Consider the following 26,522-nt stretch of genomic DNA (forward strand, 5'->3'; position numbering starts at 1 on the left):
GTGCTTGACTTGGCAAAAACTAACTGGAGTATAATGCCAGCCCACATGCAGCAGTTGATTATTAATGTTCCTTAGTAAGTGCATTTAAAAAAAATCCTTCAACTTTGCAGCATAAGATAAATATTCTTCACCACCTTTGGGCTGAGACTCGAAGTCATTGTGAGCACACACCTTTCTTATTTTAACACATGGATATTTCCTAACTGCTGAAGACTTCTGAATTGTTTACTGGAGCCATGGAGTAGTTTTTACAACTCTGAAGATCCTGCCTTGGTTGCTTGGTGCGTGGCTGATACAGTATTGATATTGGTAAGAGTCAGGATGATATGAAAGGATCATCTCCATCACATCTTGATTAGTCTAGAGCCACAGTGCAGGTAGTGGAGCATAGCTTAGATAGTGACCAAAAGCTTTACGTGGAGTGGAGTCTTTCTTGCTTGAGTACATGGGTTATTGATGAAATGCTAAGAGAAGGAAGAGCAAGGAAGTCGCTGAACGTGAAATAGAAAGGTCATGTCTAATGCACATCCAGAGATCAAGGAGGCCTCTGCAATGCCATTTTTAACACACCAAAGCACTTCATATTTATAAACCTTGCGGTCTTTTGGTGTGAAGATGAAGATTGGGATGATGATGCAGTATTTTCACTTGGGGCATTAGTTTGTATCTTTGCTATGTTCTAGCTCTTAGGCTAATATTTTTCCTTCTCTGTTGCTTATAGTTTCTGTGGGTTGTCTTGCCTGTTTAACTTTATACCTGTTTTCCCATCATTTTGAAATGTTTTTGTTTGTGAAGACAACGATGGCTACTAATGTGCTCCAGCATTTCTTAGAGATAAGTTGCAGTTTTCATAAACCTTCTGTTAGCAACTACTTCATGTGTTATTTTCAGGTAAGTTGGAACACTGCTGTACTCTTGTCTTTTTTTTTTTTTTAAGGCAGCATTACAAAGTTTGGGTCATATAGTCCCAAGCCTATGTGATGAATATTGGTTATGTTACTGTCTGGGTCCAAGGTGGTGGGATATATAGGGTTCAGTCTTTTTTTAAAAAAAACAAAGAAACAAACAAACAAAAAGTCATTGAATTAATGTTAACAAGAATGCTCCCACTTAAATGCTGTGATGTGCCCATGTCTCTCCTCGCACATGCACACACATAGATTTAAAGGTTTAGTGGTATATCATGGCAAGGCATTAAGTAAGGGAAGAGACACTTCTGCCTGCTGTAATGCAGTGAGGTTGTGTTGTGCTCTGGAGCAGGGTTGAGCTTTGTTTTGGGATGTATGTTCTGCTGGGTATGACCTTATGTTCTGTTAGTTGCTTATATCCAGTCAGCGTTCATGCAGTTGTCTGTCAATCGCTAGCTGATGGTGGCATAGCTTACCCCAAGTTCAAGAAGAGCAGATCATTTGGTTGTTGTTTGAGGTGATGGGACTACCTTGCTAAGAGAGGGACTCGTGTTCCAGGTGAATGAGATTGGAAGGTAGCTGAACATGGCTCACGTGAATGTTCAGATGAGCCTGAAGGTAAGCTGAACTTGGTAACTAACAGAAGACAGGAGGCTGAATTTGATCAATCGTCTTGTCCTCAGATGGTATTAATATGCCTACTGACCTGCAGCCAAGGTGTGTAACAACAGTAATGGTGAGGCTAATGCAGCAAGGAAGAGCAGGATGTTAAAATTTGCATGTGCCCTGCTTCTAGGAAACGCTGATGGAAAAATGCTTCTATTGCCCCCTTCTTGAGTCAGCTGGAGAAGACCGGTCCATTTCTGTAGTTTACCTCAAGTTGCTGGCTGAGCTATTTGCACAGCTTACTGATCTACTGTGCAACTGATTATGTAGTGAGAAACTTCTGTGGTTGCCTTCTTCTCGTGGCTCCATGGAACTGACAGAACGGTGTTGGTCTGACAGAAGAGCAGTGATGGCCATCGCCTAGGCCCTGCTAGCTTGTGTGTGCTTGCAGCTTTGTGGAGCTGAGTGGAAACCAGAGTGAAGCTGCCAGGGCCCTTCTTTTATCGTTGTCTCGTGCTTTCAGACAAAACATAGGAATCACTTCCATTCAAACTGCTTTCCCCCTAATACTGCCTCTTCTAACCGTGCCTCTATTTTGAGGCAGAGAGCTCCAAAGAACCGTGTACATCATCTTCTAGAAAAGCAGGTCACAGCTTCTGACTTGTGTTACTTTCCCCCATCCAACTAACTTGGTAAGACTGCTTAGCAGTACAGGCTACTAATTTTCAGCTGCTGAAGCTGGGTTACCTTAACTGGATAGGAAGAAATAAAAGCTGGTCGATATTTCCTTTGAGTTTTCATCTGTTTCTACTTCGTTTGCGGGAGGAGATTACAAGCCTGATGGTACTACTAAATACCATAGTTGTTTTTTTATTGCTTTTATCTTTTTTCAGTAACGGTTTGTTCTTTGTACAGTAATATGAAAATAGAATTATTGTGTGAGAAACTTTAAGGCAGTTAAGAGCCTCATACTTCAGAAGCTGATACTGAAAAGGTCATCATTAAGTGGTTGCCAGTGAGCAAGTTGCTAATTGAGATCATCTAACTGGAGGCTTTGATTTGACTAGCAGGTGGGGTCAGATAATTTGCGAAGGTCTCCTGGAACTCCAACTCTTCAGCTTTTCTAAGTGGTTAGTTCAAATCGGATACTTGATCAAAAAGAAAAAGGAGTCAAGTGTTTTAGGCAGGTAAGTTTATTTCCAATTTCTTTTTGTACATCTTCTCTTCAAAATTTGTAGAAACATATAACAAGGTTCTTCTCCTGGCTGAGGTACTTTTCCCTTTTTTCCCAAATATGCATAAAATCTCTTTACATCTTTATGTTGCTGGAATTATCTGGTTCTGTAGGCTGATAGGAAGTCACGTACGCTAAAGTTGTAACTCAGGCTCAGAGCAACCTGTTACACTGCCTGAACAGCAGAATTGGGTGAGAAGGAAGTGTGGATTATCTGTTAGTATAAATACTGGGTCTTCATGAGTTTATGGCTACCACCTCTTATGTTGCAGTTCTTGCACAATTTCCTCAATGTTGTTGCACTTAAAACAGTAACGTTCATGTTGGTAGGTGATGAGTTGAACATCTGAGATGGTATTTGAAGAAGAAAGGGGTTGTTTCCATCCCTCGCTGTGGACAGGATTGTTGTAATCTGAAAAGCAGCTTTGTACTCTAGCAGTTTTATTTGAGATCTCAGTATAGCTGAGTGTGATTTGTGCTGGAGGGAAGGAAACAAAATTTGATTAATGATGCAGTGTGTCCTACTGAGAAGCTGATGTTGGAGCTGGGTTCGTATTAACATGGAATAAATGTGCTAAAACACCTTCATTGAACAAAAGTGATCAGAAGCATAAAGAGGAGAGCAGATATCAAAGTGGCGATAGGGATTTGTGGGAGCTTGGCATATGACTTTTCTATCTAGCAGGCTGGAGCAAATGGTGAAAAGAAGGGACTGCTTTAAGCTGCTCTCTCTGTTTTACCCTTAAACCTCAGTTTTTCAAGACCTATTTGATGAGCAGGAGGAAAAAAAAAATGTATTTTGATTTGGTCAAACACTCGTGCATTTCTTATGCTGCCTTTGCAAGTCTGTTACTTTACCATATGTAAAAAAAAAAAAACAACATGCAGATCTGTTTAGTGTGGAGAAGCGCTCAGTGGGGTCTGCTAAATACAGCAAAAAGCATTGTTGTTCATTTGTTAGGTATGCTTAGCACTGCTCTGTATCGAGGGAAGAAATGGATGACTACCCAGCTTGTGAGGATTTTAACCAAATGAGTGGAAGTTATTAGAAATAATTCCCTCTGTGCTCAGTTGCCTCGGTGGTAACAATAGGAATCCTGATCGGACACTGAAGCCAGCTGTCTCCTACCGTAACTTTATACCCTCGCTTCTCACCAGAAGAGAAGACTGGAAAACTAGGCCATACCAGATCCTTTATTGAATAAAAGGCTTCAATTGTAACTGCTAAAAAAGACGTTTTTAGCAGTGGGAAGTCAAGGAAATCAGCATTATGCTTGGTCACATTTTGCTTTTTTTATTGGCCTCAGTTCTTGTCTGTGAGTATAGTCAGTTGTTTCAGGACAGTTGCATTGCTATTTCTCTGTTTATAAGACAAGAATGAATACCAGTTAACAAAACTGGAGCGACTTGAATTAATTTCCAAGCTCTTGACATACTGAATCCTGTCTTCCCAAACTATTTTTGGTTATTTTTCTAAAAGTATCTACATAATAGTTTGACTTGGCTGCGCTTCATGATGTGGGTTACTGAGCAGAGACTTGAGCAGGCTAATTACATCTGGGAAAAGTAGATGTCATTTAAGGAACTTGGGTTTCTAGTTTACTGTCCCTGATCCTGACGGGTTAAGCAGAAGGCAGAGCATGCAGCTTTTGGAAGCAGTACCCCAGCAAGTTCTTAGTGGTCATCTGTACAGGAAAAAATGAGATTTGTGGAGTTTGTTCTTCAGTTGAATGGCATATGATTTAAATGGCTTGGGATGGTCCTTTCTCACTGACCTCAACTCAAATAAACAGTTTTCTTCAGGAAGCATTTTGTAGACTTTTGGAGCACTGCTGTGGTGGTGCGGTTTAAGCAGTAGCAGCCTGGCTGATCTCTTGGCTGTTCTCTGGCTTGGAAATTAGGGTAGAAGGGAACAGTAGCTGAACCTGCAGATTCTGAACAGAGCAGCAATTTTACCAAAACACCAGGGATGCTGAAGACAAAAAGGCAACTGTCTGGTATGTCGCAATCTTTTTTCTCTTGGTACAGGAGTGTTTGGAAAAAGAAAGTCCTTCTCCTAGTAAATATTTTTTTTCCTTGTCTTGTTCACTTTTTCTTATTTCTGTAAGTACGCATGGGTTACTGTGTGTCATGTGTGTTAGGGGTTTAGAATAATGTGGCTTGATTTAAGGGGCTGCTACCGAGCATTGAGAAACATGAGCTATAGGGCAAGTGTCCAGCATGGTTGGTTCGTTCTTTTACTCCAGGGATGGCTTATTGCGTGAAGACCACGGCAAGAGGGTTTCCTGTTGCCCTGTACTTGTACAGTGCACTGTATGGTGGAGTGGTGCTTTAATCACTTGGATCATGTGAAAGAAAAGCTATGGCTAAGCTACACATTACATAGAAAGAAGAAAAATAAAATTGTTCTAATGTTCCTGAATTTTGTTTCAGATCCCTGCTGCAGACAGGCACATGCAAACACGAGTTTCATTCATGCCAAAGGGAATTCTGAATTTGACTGAGACAGAATGGCTGTTGGAGCATTTGTCCTGTCCCTCCTCCACATGTCCTTGTTACCTTCTGCTGCTTCATCTTTCACTGCAGAGCGCTTTCAGGCTGTTGTGAAGACTAGCTGACGAAAAGGACTTGCAGAAGGGAATGATTTCGTGCCAAATTTGTTTAAGAAAACATGTGGGCAGTTTAAAACTATTTCTGTTTCAAAAACAAGTGGTGTTGTGCAGTTTGGGTCACTTGCTGACTGTTTTATGCTCAGTAGCCACAGTGAGGGATAAAATCAACTTGAAAGTCCTTGCAGTGAGTATGGGTCTAGTTCCTCAAATAAACTTGTTGGTTTATGTGAAGGAATGATCAGAACTGAGAATTGGAAAATGTTTCGTTTAAACAAGAAAAATAAGGAAGAAATACGCAGCTTGGGTGAACAGGAGTGCTAGTGCTGCTTAGCATCATTCCTTTGCGGAGAGCGATGAAAACGTTCATCGAAAATTGCATGTTAGCTCTTTTTCCCCAAAGCCTTTATTCCCTGGTACTTTCTTAAAGGAGAAAAAACAGTTCTGGGAGGGTTGCACCTGAAGGGCAAACCAGGCAGACTGCAGTGGGAGGCAGAGAGCTTTTCTTTCTTGCTGTTCTGGAAGAGATGGGTAACTGCCACTGTCATCGTCTTTTTTATAAAGTAGGTCTTCATTTTTCTAAGCACAAGCAAAAAAAGACCGTTTTCCACTGGGTGTGACAGCTTTTGTAACTTTCAATTGTGTTTCTTCTTTGATCTTTTTGGGTGCTTCATTTTCATTTGTGCCCTCTCCTACTTGATGTCAGAGAAGGCAGGGAGTGAGCTGGTGGCCCCGGTGGGAAGCTTACCTCACCTGGGGCTGAGAAGGTCTCTGCTGTACTTTCCTGCATTTCTTTGGTCCCCTGTGCTACTGTCACACAATCCAGTTTTGCTGCCCCGAGTTTGGTGCATCATTCTTAGTGGCAAGCTGGCTGATGTTACTGAAGCCTTATGTCAATTTCCACATACTCTTTTATTAAAACAAGAGAGTGGGATGCTTTGGGGGAAACACAACTCTGTGAGGGCCTCTGTGAGGCCTTTTAAGCACTGATGTAATACAGGTGTGCAGCTCACTTTGTGCCTTCAGGTAAGCCCTAAGCACCTTAACAAGTGTGTCAGTAAGTAACACTAGTTTTGGCAGTGCAGTGCTACTAGTGCAGGGTGGTGAAAAGCTATCTGTGAAAAAGCCAAGTGGTCCTGTAGAGATAAGAGCTTCTTGGTGCCACTTGGGCAGTCTTTCTGGACTGCTTGGGTGGTTCTCCAAGGGAAGTTGGCTTCAGGCAGGGTGCTGTCAAAACACTGGGTCTTTGCTATGTTTTTTCCAGGAAGGAGTTCATGTAGCTGCCTGACAGATACATGGGATCCTGAGCGTAAAGAAAAAGGCAGCGGGTTTCTTCCTTTCCTACTTGAACTGGGGTCGGTTGTTGTAGTAGGGCTGTGGCAGCTTTGAAATGCAGCGGTTGGGTGACTGATTTGTTGAGGGAGGCTTTCTTGCCAGCCTGGTGGTTTTTGGACGTGTGAGGGAGCTGAAGGTGCCAATATGGAAGTGAAACTGGAGTTTATCGCACAGCAGGGGAATGGTGTGGCAGCAAAGGGGAATTTTAAGTCATGTTTGCGTGCTCTCCCAGCCCTAATTCAGTAGTACAGTTTTGCAGGAAATCGATCCAAAGCACGGAGCCTTTTCAGCACCTGTTGAATTCACCAAAGACAATCAATCCATGCTTTTGGGAAGCTGTAGCATGGCAGATTCCTCTTCCCAGGAGAAGAAAACGGGATGATATTCATCACTGCAGAGTCGGGAGTAGCTGCAGGGTGGTGGGTATACACGGGCACTGTCAGGAGGACCTCTGTGCAGCTGCCACTTGGGGTGTTTGGAGCGGGGAGTCATTTTGTAGAGATGGGGGTGTGGTGTTTTGGTGAAGCAGTGCATTAGGCGTCAGGAGGTTTAGTCTTGAGGTAGCACGTGACATAATACGAGCTGCTTAATCCTTTATTTCCCCTCCTGTAATATCTCTTGTGTGTGATTTGATCAATCTCTGTCTCAGTGTCTGTGTCTGCAGATGAAAATGTGCGGACAAGATCACTTGTCTTCTGGGCAGTGTTGAAGCCAAGTGCTGTTGCCCTAATAGCTCTTCTGCGCATCAGAAGTTGCAGGGCATGGAGGTTGTACTGTGTGTGGATTACAGCCCACATGACGCAGTCGTCTGCCTCCTGTTTGGAGGCACTGTGGCATAAACCAGCATCTGAGCTGCCCTCTGTTCTGCACTCGAGTTAGGCTGTGAGATCGGAGTTCAGAAATAAGCAGAAAAAGTCATCTGACAACAGCGAGGGAACAGAAGGAGTAAGCTCCTGGAGGGAATTGGAGCTGATACACCACTGCTGTAGTCGCTCGCAGATACAGGGAGGAAAGAAGCCAAGCTGACTAGGCTAATTGTCAAGAGTCATGTTGGCTGAGGGACGCTTTCTGGCAGGTTTAGCACAGCAATCTTAAGCATTTCATTGTGGAGACTGGGGAGGTCAGTGTTTTCCCTCTTTTTAACCTTCTAAGTGCAGCGTGCTGTCAGTGAAAACTCACCAGGTAGACGTGTTAGTGGCGGTTCTCTTTTTGGCAATGTCTTCTGACTGGATATAGGACTATTGTCGGAAATGACATCTTTTGGGAGATGGGGGAGTGGTCTCGCCTCTGACTGATGTGAATAAATGCCTGTCCTCTTTCTGTTCTGAATGAACAATTTGCTAAGTTCAGCAGCTTCCTTGGCATAGCCTACGGAGAAGCTGCCTTGGGTCATTTGAGGCCTGTCCTCGTCACAAGAAATAAATGTGTGCTCAAATTGGAGGGAACTGCTCTTGTTTTAGCAGATCTAAACTATGCCGTTAGGACATGTGGGTGAAAGCAAGGCCCCGCAGCGCTGTTTCTGCACAGAGCTTTGCTTCTGGCTTTGTCTATATAAAAGTTATGATGTTGTGCTTCCATTGTTCTGCAGTGCTAATCTCAAATCCTTAGAAAAACAACTTCTTCATCTGGCAATGGAAATGGGTGGGTGTACACAGCTCTGAACTGGAACTGAGACCGAGTGCGTTGGGCCAGTAAAAGCACTTGTGAGAAGCTGGGCCACCTTTAGTTGTGCTAAGCTGCTCTAAACTGCCTTCTCAAAGGATTAGTTAAGGGTCTTGATCTGTTGCAACAAAGCCTGAGAGAGTGACAGAGAAATGGCTGCTTATCGAGCTGTGAAAAGAAGGCTCTTGATACTTCTCCTTGAAGACTCTGCAGGCCACAAAGATGCAGACAAGCTCCCTGAAGTTAGTCACGGATAATAATAATTTCTGGTTGGGATTTCAAGCTTGGCTTTTTCAGAGATAACAGAAACAATGTGTTTGTCCTTTTAATAGCTTGGGATTTTTTTCACCTTTTCCTTAGGTGTCACTTTCAAAGAGGATACTTGAAGGTTATACATCAGTGGTCGTGGGATCTGTAGCAGGGTGCTTTGTTGTGGGGTTGGAGATGCTCGTGTTTAGAAGGCATCCTTTAAATCTATCATTGGGGTGTACGGTTAAGGCAAAAGTTGAGTCCAGTCGAAAAGAAACATTACCAACTGTTAAAAAGGATTTCCTTTTTCTTCTCAGCTCACCTTTCTTAAACAAGGCTTAAGAGAATAATTAGTCCCTTGAAAGTAGGGCAGCGAGGAATAGGACGTAACCGCGCACAGCAGCACTGCTTAGGCCTTTGTAATGCACATGCTGTTCAGAGCTGCTAGTGTTGCTGTGAATCGAGGCGCTCTTCAGGTACATGTCCAAAATCTTTTAAGAGCAGAGTCACGCTTAATGTACTTTCCAATTTTTGTGTAATGAATGACAAAACTGAAAGGACTTGGGTACAGTTAAGATGTTCTGTACTGCTCATGTTCCCTGTGTTTGTTGTAGTCTTACTAATAGCTGAGAGCTGGCCATGCCACAGTTGTGGGTTAGTCCGTGGTGGTGAGGATGAGCTTGAAGAAGCACGGGCTGATCCAGAGAAGTCCTTGAGCAGGGGGAGAGGTGAGGAAGCTCTAACAGGTCATTTACCCAGTGCAGAAGGCTTGTCTTTAAAGAGCTCGTGATACAGCCTGGGTGGAGAAGTGGCTAGATGGCAGCGTAATGTGTCCTTGGAGCTCTCTGCAGCTGTAATGAGCAGGCTCGTGGTTGTTGTGTGGCCCTGTAAGGAACTTGGTGAGTAGCTGAAGTGATGCTTACGTGAGATAGTGGAGAGAGAGCCTTAGGGAGCTGCAGTTGTCATCGAACCGTGATGTGGGGGCACTGGAGCAGCAAGAGGAGAGGGTGACTCCAGGAGACCTGGCTGCTTCATCTCTTCGCTTCATGGTTGTTGCGTGCCCACTTTTTTGTGTTTGACTGACAGAATTTCTTGTTGGCGAAGACGTGACAGGTTACTTGCTGTGGGCAGCAGAAACTGCCCATGTCAGGTCAAGTTCTCTGTTGTAACATTTCTCTGACAGGGTTATTTTGGCAGAAAACTTTCCATGGCGGCTGCCCAACGGTATGGGAACAGCCTTTGATCAAGGTGTATGTTAGTGGCTTTGTTGTAGACACCAACATCTCTGGTTTATCCAGAGACGTGAGCAGTCTGTTAAGTGAGTACACCATCAAGGAAACTTTATTTGCTGCTATGATGAGTTCTTTCCAAGCCTAGTTCACAAGACAGTTGATATTAAGTGTTTATGTTCAGCTTTTTTGGGGGTGGAGGTGGGAGGGGGAGTGAATGTGTATACCCGTGTTCAAATGGTTGGAGTGGAACCCATGAGCTATTGTGTTGTGAATAAGTATTGTCCAGGAGCACGATGGCAGGCAGTTTTACAGCAAGTTATGTGCAGATTTTGTGATTCCGTTTTTTTAATATACTGTTATTTCATGCCAGTGATGCAACTTGTAATTTGTCCCCCGGTAGTGTGAAACTGGGGCAGGGAGTTGAATAAGCTGAGTGGAGGTGGTGGTGCTTTTCTGTTGGCATGATTTTTTTTGTGCACAGACAATTGTAGCTGAGTAGCAGTAAATGTGTAAATTTGCTTGATGTGGAAGTATGCCAAGTGCTTGCTAAAATCTGAAATGGAAAAGAAAATATTAAACTAAAGGTCTTCTTTCCTTTTGGCTCCACACTAACAACCTTTTTGTAGCTCCGTTTCAGTCTGCATGTCTCTTTTTATTGCTGTTGGTAATACAGAGAATGAACTACAGAGGAGGGGAGGGGTTTCTTATGCGAGTACATCAGCACCTGTCTCGTCATCAGAAACACTGCAGTAATAATGCAGGTGTCCCTGCAGCAGAAACTCTGTTGGTGCCAGTCATGAGGACGGTGTTATGCCATCTCAGCAGCACGGACTGTTAATCTTCTCGTTCCCTCCCCCTCCTTTTAGAGCAGCAGTGGCAAGAGAAGTGGAGTGTACAGTTGATGGAATAAGATGAAAGAAGACACTGTTGAGACATTCCAGCTGCCAGACTTAGGATTTCTGCTGAATAAGGCATTTCGGCTTCGGGGGGGTCATGGCACGTCAGAAAGGCAGCACATCTGATTATCTGTCCCAGATAACTGGAAGCAATCCGCACTGTACAGGAAAGAAACATTGCTCTAAGGCTTTGTGTCTGTGCTTGCAACGCTCCTGTAGTAGTGGGGTAGGCTAAGGAAGGATCGTACAACGTGTTTCTGGTTCAAAATAGTTAGGAAGAAAACCACAAAAACAGTGAGGATGAAATTGAGTGGGCAAGATCCTCTGGTTCACTTGGCTTCAGCGTATGCTTTCCCTTCCAGTAACCAGGAATTTGATATTTTTATTTAAAGAAAATGGTGTCTCTGGTAAATATCCAGTATATAACCACTTCCTCTTGAGAGCTACGTTGTGTAAATTAGGTGGTGGTGATCTGTTTTGTCCCCACAAAAATGACAAGCACTCAGATGCTTGTTCTCAAGGAAGATTTGATTGGAGAATTTTTAATGATAGTCTTAACAGTGGAAAGGTCTGCATTTTCAGATGGCTTCAGACCTTAGGGGTAGTTATACCTGAAGACGTGTAACCTTAGCTGAAGAAGTAGAACCATGCATTTTTTTTTTGCCTTACTGTTTAGTTGGATCAAGTCATACTGCTGCTGTTTCGTTTTGGGGTGCATATAATTAGATAGCTTTGTCTTGGTGTTTCAGACCAGCGTAGCTTTTTCAGTAAGCTGCTTTTCAATTGTGATGGGTTAATACGTGTTTCAAGTACAAGAGATGACTACCTGAGGGCTGAAAAGTGGCAGGGTAAGGGCAGCACACATGCATTTCTTGCTTTGGCATGGGACACGTGAGGATCGGAAAAAGAATCCGAAGCTTTCACCAAGCTAGCCTGTGACTAAGATGTGCAAAAAATGCAGCGCATGTATGGTGTATGGACATCACAAAGTACAGTTGGAATAATGAGTGCTTCTATTTATAAGGCTCCAAGTTAGTTCTTTGCACTTGTAATTGAAAGCTGGATATGAAGATGTAGCCCAAGAAAGTTAAAAACAGGATGGAGTTAAGCATCATAATCAGCGGAGTTTTGGGGTTATGTGTGTTAGGTTTTGGATGCCTAAATCAAAAATGAGCGCCCAAAATAGATGGCTTGGTTTGCCAGGTTTCAGTTATATATCATTGCTTTGTATCAATTCATTCTTCCCTCATAAATCCTTTGACCATTAATGGTTCAATGTATGAAACATTCCAAAAATACCAAGTAGTGATGTGCAAAGAAATCTTTGTTGCATTTGAAATATTGTTTCATCTCCTCTGGTAGGTACCAGTTGCAAGGTGATAGTATAGAGACTGCTATTATGTGTAAAACAGGTTTCTGGGTCAGTAAATGAAGTGAATGGTAGAAAATATTTTGAATTTTCAAGAAATGCTTGTGGAAGTTGGATGAAAGATGCGCGTGTGTGTATGTATATATTTTTGTGCTGTGTCTTGCAGTAATTTGGAACAATTACACAGCAATCCCCAAGGGTGTAGGAGGTGATCAACAGATGCTCAGCGGAACTGTTCAACAGCCAAAAATATTTAAGAGCTGGTTTCGATAAAAGCATGGGCATGTGAAAATCAAGATGGGGTCCTGATCCCAGACTCTGGAGGAATTTGTAAGCCCATCAGCTTGAGTAAGGGGTAAGGGGTTGGTCTGTGTGCTAACTAGGTGCCTGCTCCCTGCCCTGAGTGGTTGCGGGATCAGAGTGATAGGGTCCAGCTCGGAATAAGTAAGTGACATGGGTGGTTTAAAAAAGATAAAATCTGTTGTCTTAGCGAGATGAAGGACGGGGATAGAAATAATGAGCTCTATGCCATTGGAGATGTGAGGGCTAAAACTGTTCTGTAGTGAAAGCTGAGTTTATCTTGGGTATGAGTTGCTGGAGAGCAAGAGGAAGGTAGCGTAACCGTGGTCAGGCTCTGCTGTCTTGCTGGGTGTTCCTGATGTGACTCAAGACTAAAGCTGGTCACTGAATGCCTATCACTGCAGCAAAGAAAGTCAAGAATCTGAAACTCTCTTGACGTCCTCCATGCTGGTTACTTCTCAAAGTAGGGGGACTAAATCTCACCGAGCTGGTAGATCGCAGCTTCAGTCTGAAGGTGGCTTTGCAATACCTGATGGACTTGAAAATCCATGTTAAATATCTTGTAATCTTTAAAAGCCGTGTACTGCTCTCCAAAATTTTTGCAGCTGTGCCAAATTGATTGTTACAGCTCTTAGAAATTGGCAGTTAGTCCTTTGGTACCTAACTTAAGAAATAACAAAGCCTCTCAGATGATCTCTCCTTTAGGTAGTGAGGTTTGCTACAGGACAGTAGTGAACGGCTGTTCTGAAGTGTGAGGTTCTTGAGGAAGGCTTTGTGCTAAGGCTTTGCTCTCAGTGGGTCCATTTGGCAGCCTCTGGATATCAAGCACCAAAGGCTCAAGTGCCAAGGTAGAAATTTAGCAAATTCCAAATTAGCAATCGGTGCCTACTAGGAGGCAAAGTGTGTGGGAGTGATCTGTCAACAGCTGAGAAATAAATTGGCTTTTGAATTGTAAGGCTGTAGAAGACAGGGGCTGGCCTCCACCCCTAAGAAAAAGGAAAAACCTGCAGAGATTTTTTTTTTCAGAAAAGGTGTTTGGGGCCTTTTGAAATGTTTGTCTGGGCTCGTTGGGTTCATCCAAAACAGGTTTCAGATGCTGTTGTTTGTGAAGCTTGGATACTGAAGCTTAAAATGTTTCATCCTATTATGTTAATAACTACAACTTGCCACTTCACAGCTTTCTAGGGCTGTTGTTAGCACCCTAACTGCTAGACATTGAAACTGGATTTCACTCTTCTACTTCGGATTTTTTTCAAGGAATGTTTACTACTATTTAGAGCATGGCTACATGTATGGCTTCAAGATAGAGGAATATTGTCTTGTGTGCTTTCACATTGTAAACACTGTCTAAAAAAACATCTAGGAACTTGTGTTGCTTCTAGGAAGATATTGCTGGATGGCTGGCCCGAACATGTATTCATGTTGGTGTTTTTTTTTTTTTGAGTGAGTTCTCTGACTGGGCTGATGACAGCGTGTGCCTAAGTGTGCTGCAGGCTCAAGCAGTTCCTTGCTGCCATCGATCTTTGCATCAGCTGTGGGGTACTGCATGTTACAGGAACATGGTGTTTATTTTTACAGCTTAAATGGTGGGTAGGGTCTTGAATGTTTATTCAGTGTTTGTTTCTGACAAGATGCTGGAAAGCAGTGTGTTGTAAATACTGTATGCTTACTTGCAGGATGCCCTTGGAGAGAGGCTATGAGATGGAGCCTGTAAAGTGCGCTTCTTGGGTGTGAAAAATCTTATAGGTGGGAAACCTGATAGAAGGATGAGAATGTGACTGCTTAGAGCATTTTTTTTCTTTAGTGACTCTGGGTTGTCCTTATGGGACAGCTGTGATCAAGGGGAAAATACCTAAAACAATGGTAATCAAATGCAAGAGATGCTCTGTAGACTAATGACCAGAGCTATTCATGGCAGCTATGTACTGATTAAATGAATAAATACGTCTTTTGTCGTTTGGCAGTAAGGGCTTTAGTAGGTGGTGGGTGTTGGAGAGCTGTCTTCTACCATTGCTCATGAATGAAATTTTAAATAGTAGCTTTATTTATTCCATATTTTGAGGGAAACTCCAGGAAGAAGCTTGTTGGATGTTGAGTTGTATCTCTGAGGCCACATGGAGATATGTATGTATGTAGGTTTGGAAGGCACTCGTGTGGAGAAAGCAGGTGGGGGGGAGTTCACAGCATGGTGTGTGGCGGTCTGCATGCTGATGGCAGTTCTGCACGCACGTGGCTTGCTGGTTAGAGATTGGGAAGTGTGAGTCAGCATCGAGCACTGAGTTTCTCTAGATGTTCTACATTGCACAGTGGAGATGTAGATGTTACCACGGTAAGTAGTTATACCACAGTAACCCAGTTTAGCATTTTCTTTGGCTCTAGCCTTGCATTTATTAAACTCTGTGTTCAGTATCTGGCATCTTACAGTCAAAACATAAAATTACTGAAACGTTGCGCAGGTTTTTTTCAGGGCACATGCACAGGAGGCCTGGTGGATCAGCTTTTGTCCAGCTGATATGCCTGTAGGTCCATGTCTCAGGTGTTAAAGCAGTAATAAAAGTGCAAAAGTACTGGGTTTTATGTAAGTGAAGTTGTTGCCCTGCTTACAAAATATGCTTTCTGTAGCAATTTATACCTCCTGATTCTTGATTGGTGAAGAGGAAAGCTGTTTATACAGTAGCTCCGACTTGATGGGGAAAACAAAAGGAGCAAAACAGATTGTTCCAAATTTAGAGGATGAAAGCACAGGAGGGGTTTTGAGTCTGCACTTCAGAAAACAGAAAACAAGCAGTGCATATCTGGGTGAGTGCCTGCCCACAAAGATAGGGCTTCGGAGGAACCTTGGGAGTGTGCTCAGGGGAGAGGCCAAGTGTGCAGCCCCCGACCTCAGTATTGCTGTTGGGCTTGGTAAAGCAGCGAAGAATTCTGTTCCTAATTAGAGGTGATAAAAGCCCATAATGTTGAAAGTTGCAGTTAAGTCTAGTATCTCAATACTTGGAATACTTGGGACTGTTTTTTTTTTTTGCCTGGAAAAAAAATACTTGGAATATATGCCGGGGCACTTGTTTCATGAAACTTCGTTGAGGTTTGGATTAATCCCCCTATTAACAGTGTGCTTCTCTAGGCACTCCTAAATTTCTTGTCATGGCTGTATTTCATGCATCAAAACCAGTCTGTTTTGTTGGAAAGCAGTCAAAACTTGGTACTTCTCTTCCCTGTAACATCAACTTCCATATAAATGATTATGGGCACAACAAACGTGGACGAGTGCAGAACATAACGTTTTATTGTGGGTTGAGAGAAGGAGAAATCTCGTAAAAGCCTTTCTGTTGGGACCGACTGAACAATTGGATTATGTCAGAGCATTGTTTGATCAGAGAAGTACCGACCGAGAACCCAGACTGATTGTTCTGATATGTAAGGTGGAGCATTTGTGTACTCTTCTACACGTTTTTAGTTAAGGGAAATAAAATACATCTGGAGACTGTTAAAGGAAATGTCTGTTTACTTGGGCTAAATGGAAATGCTTTGTCTTTGGTTTCTAGTGTCTGTAGGGAAGGCAGTATTTTCTCAGAAATGAAAGAGAATTTTCACTCCTACCAAAAGGCAGTTATGTTTTTCCCTGTTAAGAAGCCTTTTACTGCTATCGTGGTGTATTGTATGCAGTGTCACGTTGAATGGGCTGGAGAACAAGACTGGATTTAACAAAACTCTTAAGATAAAAGGCAATTAGAGAAAGAGAGGTGTAGCTGCAGGCTTCATGAAAAGTTCTGCAAGTCACAGGTCGAAGATGGATCTCCTAGAAAAGGAAATCCTGGCATATTCGATGTCACAAAATAGCCTAAAATAGATATTTAATAAGTTGCATTTCTTGAGACATAGCTCTGAAATTGTGCTTAAATGAGAGTGCATAATATAAACCTTTTCCAAAATAGCCCACAAGACAAGTCGTCTTCTGGTGCCTTGGGCTTTTATTGGTGCTCTGTTGTTTGTAGGTGGATTGCTTTTTCACACCACTTTCCTTGTGTTATAGTTCAGGTGATTTATTTGTTTTTACCACACTGTCTTTGCTTTCTTAGTGGGAAGGGAAAAATGGCAAGTTTTTTCCACTTGAAACCTAAGCTGTACAAAAGACCTGGTGTCAAGGGAGGGGATGTGAGTGCGGGAGACGTTTTGGGGTTTTGACTCGTCTTAGCAAATAGTTCGTAGTGGTAGGAAGATCCATTACCAGCTGTTAAATATCTTGCTCAGATGAGATTTTTCAGTTAGTCTAAAAAGTAGGTTGTTTTTTTTAAGAGCTGGGTGAGCCAAGAATCCTTGCAACTGCTGGGTAATTTGCATTTCCAGTGGTGAAATCTGTCTCTTGGCTTCTGAACAGTGGAATAGTTCCTTTCTCTTGCTGCCTGCTGCTGCAGCAAGCTTCGTCCTTTAGAAGAAGACAAATGGCAAGTCCTCAGATGAACCAAAACCAGCCTGGAAAATGATTGAGGAGATGCGTCGAGCAGAGCTGGCAGTGACCAGCTTGGGAACCTGGCAAGGCAGGAGTGAGCTACTCTGTAGTACTGGGGAGGAAACTGGGAGTTGCCTTCGCCAGCATGTGTGCGTATCCAGTTGCACCGAGAGCATGGAAAATCAAGTGCAGAGAAGCAGCGTCCAATATTAATATTGCAGGGCTGTCTTCTTGTTGGCAGCTACTGACACATCAGTGCTGCTTTAAGCACAAGTTGGAAGTCGTCCCTTTGAGCTTGCCATGTTCCCAGCTTTGAAGATGGATACTTGAATATTATCAGAAGCTGTCCGACAGGAGATTTTTATTAACAATAACTTTTGAGTGATAAATTAAACAAAGCCATTTTGGAAGTAGTTCTCAGCCTAGCTTCCTAGGCAAGCAAGGTGTTGAGGTTTGAGCAAAGTGCTACTGCCATATCCTATTAAGTTTTGAATGTAGTGTATAACTTGTACTGAACTGGGCTGGGGACAGTTAATTTCCTCCTCCTATTTGTAAAAACAAGCAGGGAACTGGAGGCAGGCTACAGAAGGACCAGTTACAGTGTAAGCTCCTCGCTTGTACCCAAGAACGGATGGGAGGATGGAGGAGTCCCCTCAGGAGTCCTGAGATGAATTGGTTACTCTGCTTGTTTGTCTGCCCTTAGATTCTTAGGGTGTTTATCTGCAGGAATCTGAACTTATGACACTCATGAGACTGACTGCTGGTAAGCTTTGGGGACAGACATATACTTAAGAATCAAATAAATTGTATTTCTATCTTGATATATAGTATTCCACATGGAAATATATTACTGCTGCATTATAGACGGTAGCTGCTTTTACCCTGAGATGTTTGGAGTTTTCAGTGATATATGGGTGGCTGACGGGTGGTTTATTTGCCTGGCAGACTTGCATCTAGTTGGATTCTTTGGCTGTGGAAGAAGCAGAGGCTTTTGAGCTCTGGTGTGTGTGTTAACTTGGTCTTGATAGTCTAATAAATGGTTTGATCACTAGTTAATAGACTTCAGGGTGTGTTGATGGAACTTCTGGAGGAATGTCTTTGCTGAACTACTTGACTGTGGTCCTTCTTCAGCAGGCAGTGAAGGCTGCAATTGCCGGCCCTTTTTTTTAATGGTGGTTTAGGAGACTGAGATACCAGAGAGAATTTTTCTGCTGGTCAGAAGAAAACAGATAACTTGAAAACAGCAATTATAGTTAATTTTTCTGGTAATGTGAGTTTTGCTGATAGAATTGAATGCCATGTGGGTGTAGGTCATATCTTTGGAAGGTAACTGGGTTTTGTGAAATAATTCTGTCTTCATTCAGTATATTGCTTGTGTTTGGGGAGGTGAAAAAAAAATAGCTAGAGAAGAAGCTCATGACAGCTACAGCTGTGGGCCTTCTGGAGTTGTATCTAGTCTTTGACATTTCCCTTGTTGTATACTTCAAGCTTGTTGAGTGCAATGTAGAGATGTGAAGCCAGTTTCCTAGTGTATCATGGCTTTTAGTCACAGAGCAAATGGGCAAGAAGATAAAAGATATGTTCTTTGTATGGGATTTTGGAAAACCTCATTGCTTTCTGTGAGGAAAAATACTCTTTAAGTCAACTCAGGTTGGTTTGGCTAACCGAGTATTTAAAAAGCAAACACGGAAGTGATGATGATTGCACCTATGCTTTTGTTGTATTAATTAGAACTTGGTCAGTAGTTATTCTTAAACTACATCTTATTTTTCAGGTTGAATCCTTCATCTTGGATCAGGATGATCTCGAAAACCCTATGTTGGAAACTGCTTCCAAATTGCTTTTGTCAAGTACTGCCGATGGTGCTGACCTAAGAACAGTAGATCCAGAAACCCAGGCAAGATTAGAAGCTTTACTTGAAGCTGCAGGTAAGTACTCGTGTCCCATACAGGTTTAATCCCAAAGCCCTGACACATGAGACCATACTGGAACTGCTTGCATAAGTCTAATCCATACGAGCATGATACATATTCAGGATGCAAAGCAGCGTGAACGTGGCAAAGTTGTGCACATCAGGGAAGAGAAAGGAATTCATTAAAATGCTCTGAATCTTTGAAAAGTAGAAAATTAATTTCATGTGAAGGCTGTGCCTCTGATAGGATTCCTCCAAATTTGGATTTCTGAAAGCCAAAAAACTGACACCCGCCCTTGGCTTGCAGTCTTCTGTCAAAAACTAAATTGCTCAATGAGGCTTTGTTTTGTAATAATTACTGCACAAAAAGCATTGCTAGTTGCATATACTGAGTAGTTGTGAATAGTTAAATAACGTGTTCTGTGGCTTTGAGGGCTTCACCCATGTGCATCTCATCTGAGCGCAGCTTTCAAATTAACATTGTAAACAGTTAATCCTTTTTTGGAAGCTGTAGTTCATTATACTTGGAATGCTTTACTCGGGAGATCTAAAAGGCTCAACCTCAACTTGTGCATTTTCTTCTTTTCTGGCATGTGTACCAACCTGTTGTAAATTGGAATGGAAGGAATAGGTAAACTGTCGACTGCTGATGGTAAAGCGTTTGCAGATCCTGAGGTGCTTCGCAGACTGACTTCTTCGGTGAGCTGCGCGTTGGATGAAGCTGCCGCTGCACTTACCCGGATGAGAGCAGAAAGCACAGCAAATGCAGGGCAGACGGACAAGTAAGCTGTGTTTTTTATACCATCCAGTTTTTAGTTGTGTGCAACTTAGAGGTGGGTTTTATCCTGTACACTTTTGGACTATGAGATGATGAAACTCAAGTGGAACCAGTGCCAAGTTGTCATCTGTGATTCTCCTGTTAAGTATACCTGCAGTATCAGTTCCTGTATTGGGAAGTGAAACAATTATTATTGTTTAGAATTCAACAATCATTCTTTAAGTAAACTCTTTTAACTTGACCAACTGTAGAAACTAAATCCCTAAGCTTGTAAGTAACCTGGGCCTTTGAAAAATACTGAATCCCCAACACCCCCCCCCCCCCCCCCCCCCAAAAAAAAAAAAAAATAATAAATCAGAACTTCTGAGCTCTCCTTTTCAACTGTGGTGGAAGGAAAGCAGTCTCCAGAGACTTGAGCCTTCAGCTTTCTGCTGTTGCGTAGGACCTTGGACAGAGCCCCAGCCAGAAAGGCTTGGCTTTTTGAGGCAGCTTTCTGGCTTTCAGTGTTTTTTAGTTTTAGTGAATGTTTGAGGGAAAAGTAAAAGCCGGTTCCCTTCTAGGCACTTGTTAAGGTTCAGTACAACAGAAACAGACTGATAGTACGCATCTGCATTGCTAGTTGGCAGATTATTCTTTGTATACTGAGTAACCCAGAAGAAACATTTTTGATGTGCTGACCTGGACACACGAAGATGAGTAGAGTATTTTCCTTTTGTGTCTGCTGCTATTCTGTTTGTTCGTTCCTGCCCCCAGCTACCCCAAAAGGCTGCTAACAGCAAGGTTGCCAAAGCTGTTGCTAGGATGGGGGATGTGGGAAATAAAAAATAAATGTGGAAAATGTGGTGAACAGTACGTGTTTCAGAAATATTTCTCTATGTTAATGTGTATATATATATTTATTCTGGTGGCACAAATGAAATAGGAGTCCTGGGTAAGATGCACAGGTATAAGTTGGTCCTTGTTTTAAAAAAATAATCCACTTCTAAAGTTTGTGTTTTAAGAATTGCTCATATTGATGTGGGGTAGCGAGGCTTGCAAAAGTTTCCTGTAAACCACCTTATTTTTATATTGCCTTTTGTCAGTTCTGTTTTGATGCGACTTGCGAAATGGACAAGAGATTAAAGGTTGGTGGATGGGATGAGGCCAACCAAATCAAATAGATCTGGATTTATTATTAATGATAGAATTATTTGGACCAGAATAGAATTTTAATTCTCACGAAGTGGTAACTTCTAGAATAAACATACCGTATACAGAGCACAGTGTCAGAATAATTGAAAATAAGTGTTCAGTAAATCCTTTTTTTTTTTTTAACTGAAACAGAAGTGAAGAAATATGAGGGACCTGAGAACCAAAAGTTCTCTGACTTAAGGTTTACCAAACAAGGAGAAAATTACCTTTTTCTGCAGGTCTGAGTTAGGGCCACAAGTGAAACGCTTGGTTGTTGTTTGAAAGTCAAGGCATTTATTATGTTGTAGGTGAAGAACATTGGAGGTGATCTGTTTTAGTTTCATCGACAGTGCTGAAAAAAAGTGCGATAAGACCAATCATTTCACTGTCCTCTAGTTCCTGGGACAAAGGAAAATGTGAATACAGCTCTGATTAGTGGTGGCAGATATGGAATGGAATACTCATAAAATAATACCCAGTTAAAGACACTGTATTTGTGTTCCAATCATGTCTCCTTTTCATTGAGCCTTACTTGAGAGAATGAATGGGACAAAACCTGTTTTCAAATCAGTAATACAGAACCGGCATAGATGGAGACTGTATCCTAGGTAGTAATTAATAATATAGGATTTTGTTTCCGGTACTGTAGTAGCCTTTCAAAAGGGAAAGTTGTTAGCTATCTAAGACATGTATTGGATTGCAAAAAAGGCTTTATACTGCCATAACATTGTGTTGAGTGCATAGAGTGTCCTCTCTGAACGAATCCTCTGTTGCTCTTGCACATCTTGCAAAATATAGTTAAAGTGGTCGTTCTTCATATGTTTCTTGTTGTAATCTTGTGCTAGAAATGAGTAACAGGAGTGGTTGAGAACATGTTGATTTTTCAGGTAAGTTGCTTGGAAAACTTCAAGTGTAAAAATACCAACTCTTTAACAGTTGACAATGGTTTTTAGGTTGTTCTAACTGTGTCCTCATGGCACATGGGGCTTTTTGTTCTGTATATAGACCAAATGTTTCAAGTGTGGTCCGTTTTCACTTCTTAATGCTTTCTATCTTGTTAGCCGCAGCTTGGCAGAGGCTTGTTCAGAAGGAGATGTAAATGCTGTGCGGAAGTTGCTAATCGAAGGACGAAGTGTGAATGAGCACACAGAAGAAGGGGAAAGCCTCCTTTGTTTAGCCTGTTCAGCAGGATATTATGAGCTTGCACAGGTAGGTTTTCTGGCTGTTTTGCGTATGTCTTGTATCAAAATAGGTAGTTATTGAACTAATGTTTTTTTCCTTGTGCACCTGAAGGCAGTGTTAAGGTACTAGAATATGTCAGTTAAATGACAAATGAGGACTTGCCCACAAACTGCGTGTTGCTGATGGATTCCTTGTGCATATTTTTCAAAGTTTCTGACACAAAACTGTTCATGAAGGTGGCTTTGTGTAGCATTTTAACCATCTTGACGTTCTGGTTTGTCACCTAACAAGGCTGTTGATCATCCTTCTGTTCACAGGTTCTTCTGGCAATGCATGCTAATGTAGAAGACCGAGGTATTAAGGGAGACATAACACCTCTAATGGCCGCTGCTAATGGCGGACATGTCAAAATCGTCAAGTTGCTGCTAGCTCATGGTGCTGATGTGAATGCACAGTCATCAACAGGTAACTGTGTTAGAGCTTGCTGAAAACAATTGGAAGGCTGAGACTTGAGGCTTGTGGGAACTTGATGTGCAAGTTTGGTAAGAATGGCTCTCAGCTGAGCATAGCTCTTCCAAGTAGATCTCTTCCTCTAGGTTTTACAGTTTGGCTCATGTATTTTTCTGTGTAGCTATAAGACAGTAGTTAGTTATGGACATAAGTGGATTAAGTCTATTAGTAGCTGAAAGGTATTTGCATTTGCAGGGTTGGTGTACTGAGAAAATAATTTGGTGGCAGGTCTAGTTAACCTGAGGAAAACAGTAAGCATGAGAAGATGGCCTTTTTTGCATGTTTCTTGGCAGTTTGGTAGGCATTTCTGTTTGTGACCAAATTGCTTTAAGAAATTTCCCTAGTTAATGCAGCTGTTAATTGGAGAGATTCTGTGTAGTCTATTATCATGGGCAAATTGATTATCGACCCTAAATGATGAGGCAGGTTAGGATGTGAGAAGACATGCATGTGGAGGTTTTTTAGTGAAGTAGTTCTAAGTAGTAATACTGCTTTGTTGTTTTCCTGTTCTAGCAGCATGGTATGTCCATGCTAGCAGGAAGGGCGGTGGGATTTTGTGATGCAAGTTGGGATTAACCAGGAGAAAAATAGGAGGAGAGTTGTATCAGTACTGTTACCAGGCACGTTTAGATCTTCAGCTTTTCAGCACTGAGTTGTGTTTTGTAGTTATTTCCTTTTCCCCCTTTATTTTTTTAAGGTAGTTAACTCAGTAAAAGCGGTAAAGTAGAGCATCAGGTTCCCAGTAGAAATTGTCAAATTTGATGTTGTGTTTTTTTAAAACTTTTTCTCTTCTGCCTCTAGGCAATACAGCCCTTACATATGCCTGTGCTGGAGGCTACGTAGATGTTGTGAAAGTACTGCTGGAATCGGGCGCTAGTATTGAGGACCATAATGAAAATGGTCACACTCCCCTGATGGAAGCAGGAAGTGCCGGCCATGTGGAAGTGGCCAGAGTGCTGTTAGAAAATGGCGCAGGCATAAATACGCATTCCAATGAATTTAAGGAGAGCGCGCTTACACTGGCTTGTTACAAAGGTATAGTACCAAGGCCTCTGCTTAAGTGTGGAAAGTCTTGAAAAATATGTATTTATTCAGCCTCGTTGTCTGTTATGAAATTAATTTAAAGGCTATGAATAGACGCTTAGACTTTTATCCTGGCTTTAATACTGCATAGCACATAGGCACCATATATAAAATGATCCTCAGCATGGAGACTGTAAGTACTAAGATACAAAACTTTTGTCCGAGTCCTGTGATGCTTTGAAAGATTTTCTCTTAATTATATGAATTCTGAAGCAAGCAATTAATTCTTCATAGAATGAGTATGATAAACTTTATGTAATGTAACTGTTTTACAAGATACCTCTGCTTAGGTACAGAAATGCCAAATAATTTGAAGGACTTAGCGCTTATAAAACATGCAGAATCTGGGGCTTTGCCTTTTAGGTGTCAATGCTTAGGCACCAGGACTTTCCTGCCTCCTTTGGAGTATTAGGCAACTATCTTGTATCACCTGAGCAAGAGATGAAAGTGTTTTAATAAAAGGCCAAATCTGTTCAAACAGCCAGAGCAGTTGTTGTAATAGTCACTTAGTATATGTTTTATTAGAGCTATTAGAATGGCTCTTGGAATCATAGAGTAATTGATGTTTGTAACAGAGGTACTTGCTCTGGCATCGCAGTAGGTTTTCCTGCCTTGAACGCTCCTGGCGCAGTGTTACCGAGCACCTTCACAAGCCCTGGTAGTTGTCTTTGTGGTGGTTATCAGAGCAAAGGCTCTATTTGAAAGAGCAGTGGGAACCCAAACTGTCCCCTCCCTGAAGAAGTATGCATGGGCCCTGAATCCTGAGGTGAGCTTGGAAAGCTGAGTTTAAAAAAAAAAAAAAAAAGTAAAAATTTCCCCTTATCCATTTATGTTCTGTCTGTATCTCTTGAATTTGTGTTACTCCAAATCTTATGAAGTAGAAATATGGTCCTCTTTTTTTATGTGGTGTTTGCTTCCTGTAGTAGAATGATTTGGGATACTTGAGACCAAGAAGGTCACTAGCTTCTCCCAAATAAAGGGGGAAGGGCTACAACTGTAGCCTCGTTTTGGGCAGTATCTGTGTGCTTCGTGTTGTTGCTAGGTGTATTCCTAGTGTTAAGATTTAGCTTTATTCATGTTGAGTTACAAAGCAGCTTTTATCTGGCTTGGTTTTATGTTTGCTACTTGACTGAATCATGACTGTATAGTGGAGTTGACTGGACTTGACATACCTCCAGAACTTGGAAAGCTATAGTTGCGAATTAATGGAATGGTAGAGAGTAAATACTTCCCAAAAGCTTTTAAGCGCCTTTTGTAGTTGGAGATTTTCTGTAGGTGGTCGAATTCTACAAATATCAGCGTGAAGGTCCATCTGCTTTGTTTTGTGGCCTAAGGATTGATGGGAGCTCAGGGGCTGTTTACAATACCATTTATAACCACAGTAACCTTAAATCCCTAGTGCTGAGCAGGAAAAAGCAGGAAAATCTGTCAACTAAACGAAAGGCTGTCATTCTGTAGTTGAAAAAAAAATAAGTGTAAGGTCTTCAGACATAATAAATCACCCTGGTAAACCTGATGTTTGCACTGCTTGGCTCTAATGTCACATCAAGGAATGCATACAATACAGACATGATTTAAGCCACTAAGTGAATCGGATGATATTTTTAGTAAGTATGCTATTGGGCTTCTGCAGTTGTTAAACCTGTAGATATGAACTTGCCTACTGAAACAGTTTTACTGACATTTTTGTCTTGTAACGTAGCCTTTTGCTACCTTAATTATATTATGCTAGACCTTTTCTATGACAGTTGTGAAATGTACCTGCTGAAAGTAGTTTGTAACTGTTAAGTACTTTCTCTGTACAGGCCATCTAGAAATGGTGAGGTTCCTGTTGGAAGCTGGTGCAGACCAGGAACACAAGACAGATGAAATGCACACTGCTCTTATGGAGGCTTGCATGGTAAGAGATGCATGGCTTTATCAGTCAGGCATATGTATTGTCTTTTCACTTGCAGGAGATGAACAAAGTGATTCTTTTTGGCCTCTTTTTGGTATGGAATCCAACTGTGTGATATTTTGATTCTCTGTACGTCACAAACTTTGGTTAGACAATGAAGCAAAAATGGGAAAAAAAAAGTCCATGGTGTAAAAATGGTACTTCCTGAAACAATAAAATGAAAATTTTTGCTCTCATTGCTGACAAAATAGTTAATTTCTTGAGACAGTGAGAGAGAGATATTAACCCATTCGTTGAATAACAAGGTTTATGTTATGTCCAGCTGCACTTATTTTTTTCGGAAGTGGCAGGAGTCACCAAGTAAGGCTGTGCTTGTCCTGAAGCAGCTTCTGTAGACTGTCTGCCTTTGTGTTATGTCAGTTACTTTTGGCTTTTTGTCCGATAATAATCATGTAGGGCTGGTTTGATAAGAGATACTTTTGTGACCTCAGTTCAGAGGAATTTTCGTGAATTGAGAGATAGCCAGATGTAAACACTAGTTAAGTATTTAAAGAAAACAGTTTTTAAATGTTAATTCTGCCAGTTTCTGGGAGAGCAACTCTGAGTGTACAACGTAGAGATGCTTTTTACAGCCATCTCCAAATGAAGTAGCTTAAAGCAGATTGAGAGTGGCTGTTGAAATGCTTTTGACAATTACAGTATGCACTAAACATGGGTGATGAATGTGGTTGTAACCTGGCTATTGGAAGCATTTAACATACCTAGGCATGTTTAAGGAGTTTGTAAGCCAAGTTTTCATCTTCCCGTGTTGGTGGTTACGTTTAGGGGTGTGTGTGGGACTTGTTTCAGTATGGTTCACCCAGTCACTTATCATAGAATCCCAGCATAGTTTGAATTGGAAAGGATCTTAAAGACCACCTAAGTCCCAGCACCTGCCATGGGCAGGGACACCTCCCACCAGCCCAGGCTGCCCAAAGCCCCATCCAGCCTGACCTTGAACACTTCCAGGGATGGGCATCCACAGCTTCTCTGGGCAACCTGTGCCACTTCCTCACCACCCTCGTGGTGAAGAATTTCTTCTCAACAATCTAAATTTATCATGTTTTGATTTTAAAACTCCTTGTCTTGTCCCTACAATCCATG

At 41.9% G+C, this 26,522-nt stretch overlaps 1 protein-coding gene across 8 annotated transcripts in view; it reads left to right on the forward strand.

The window, feature by feature from the left end:
• The window catches only part of ANKRD17 (ankyrin repeat domain 17), an 87,007-nt gene that overhangs the window by 18,687 nt on the left and 41,798 nt on the right, over positions 1-26,522 (forward strand). For all 8 annotated transcript variants that reach the window (XM_083836112.1, XM_083836111.1, XM_083836110.1 and 5 more), the window contains exons 2-7: positions 18,622-18,775; positions 19,385-19,541; positions 21,769-21,916; positions 22,207-22,354; positions 23,201-23,434; positions 25,288-25,382. In XM_083836112.1, coding sequence (XP_083692238.1) covers positions 18,622-18,775; positions 19,385-19,541; positions 21,769-21,916; positions 22,207-22,354; positions 23,201-23,434; positions 25,288-25,382 — 936 coding nt within the window. The remainder of the gene's footprint in view (positions 1-18,621; positions 18,776-19,384; positions 19,542-21,768; positions 21,917-22,206; positions 22,355-23,200; positions 23,435-25,287; positions 25,383-26,522) is intronic.

The sequence above is a fragment of the Anser anser genome, assembly GCF_964211835.1.
Source record: "Anser anser genome assembly, chromosome: 4".
In the NCBI taxonomy this organism is placed as follows: domain Eukaryota; kingdom Metazoa; phylum Chordata; class Aves; order Anseriformes; family Anatidae; genus Anser; species Anser anser.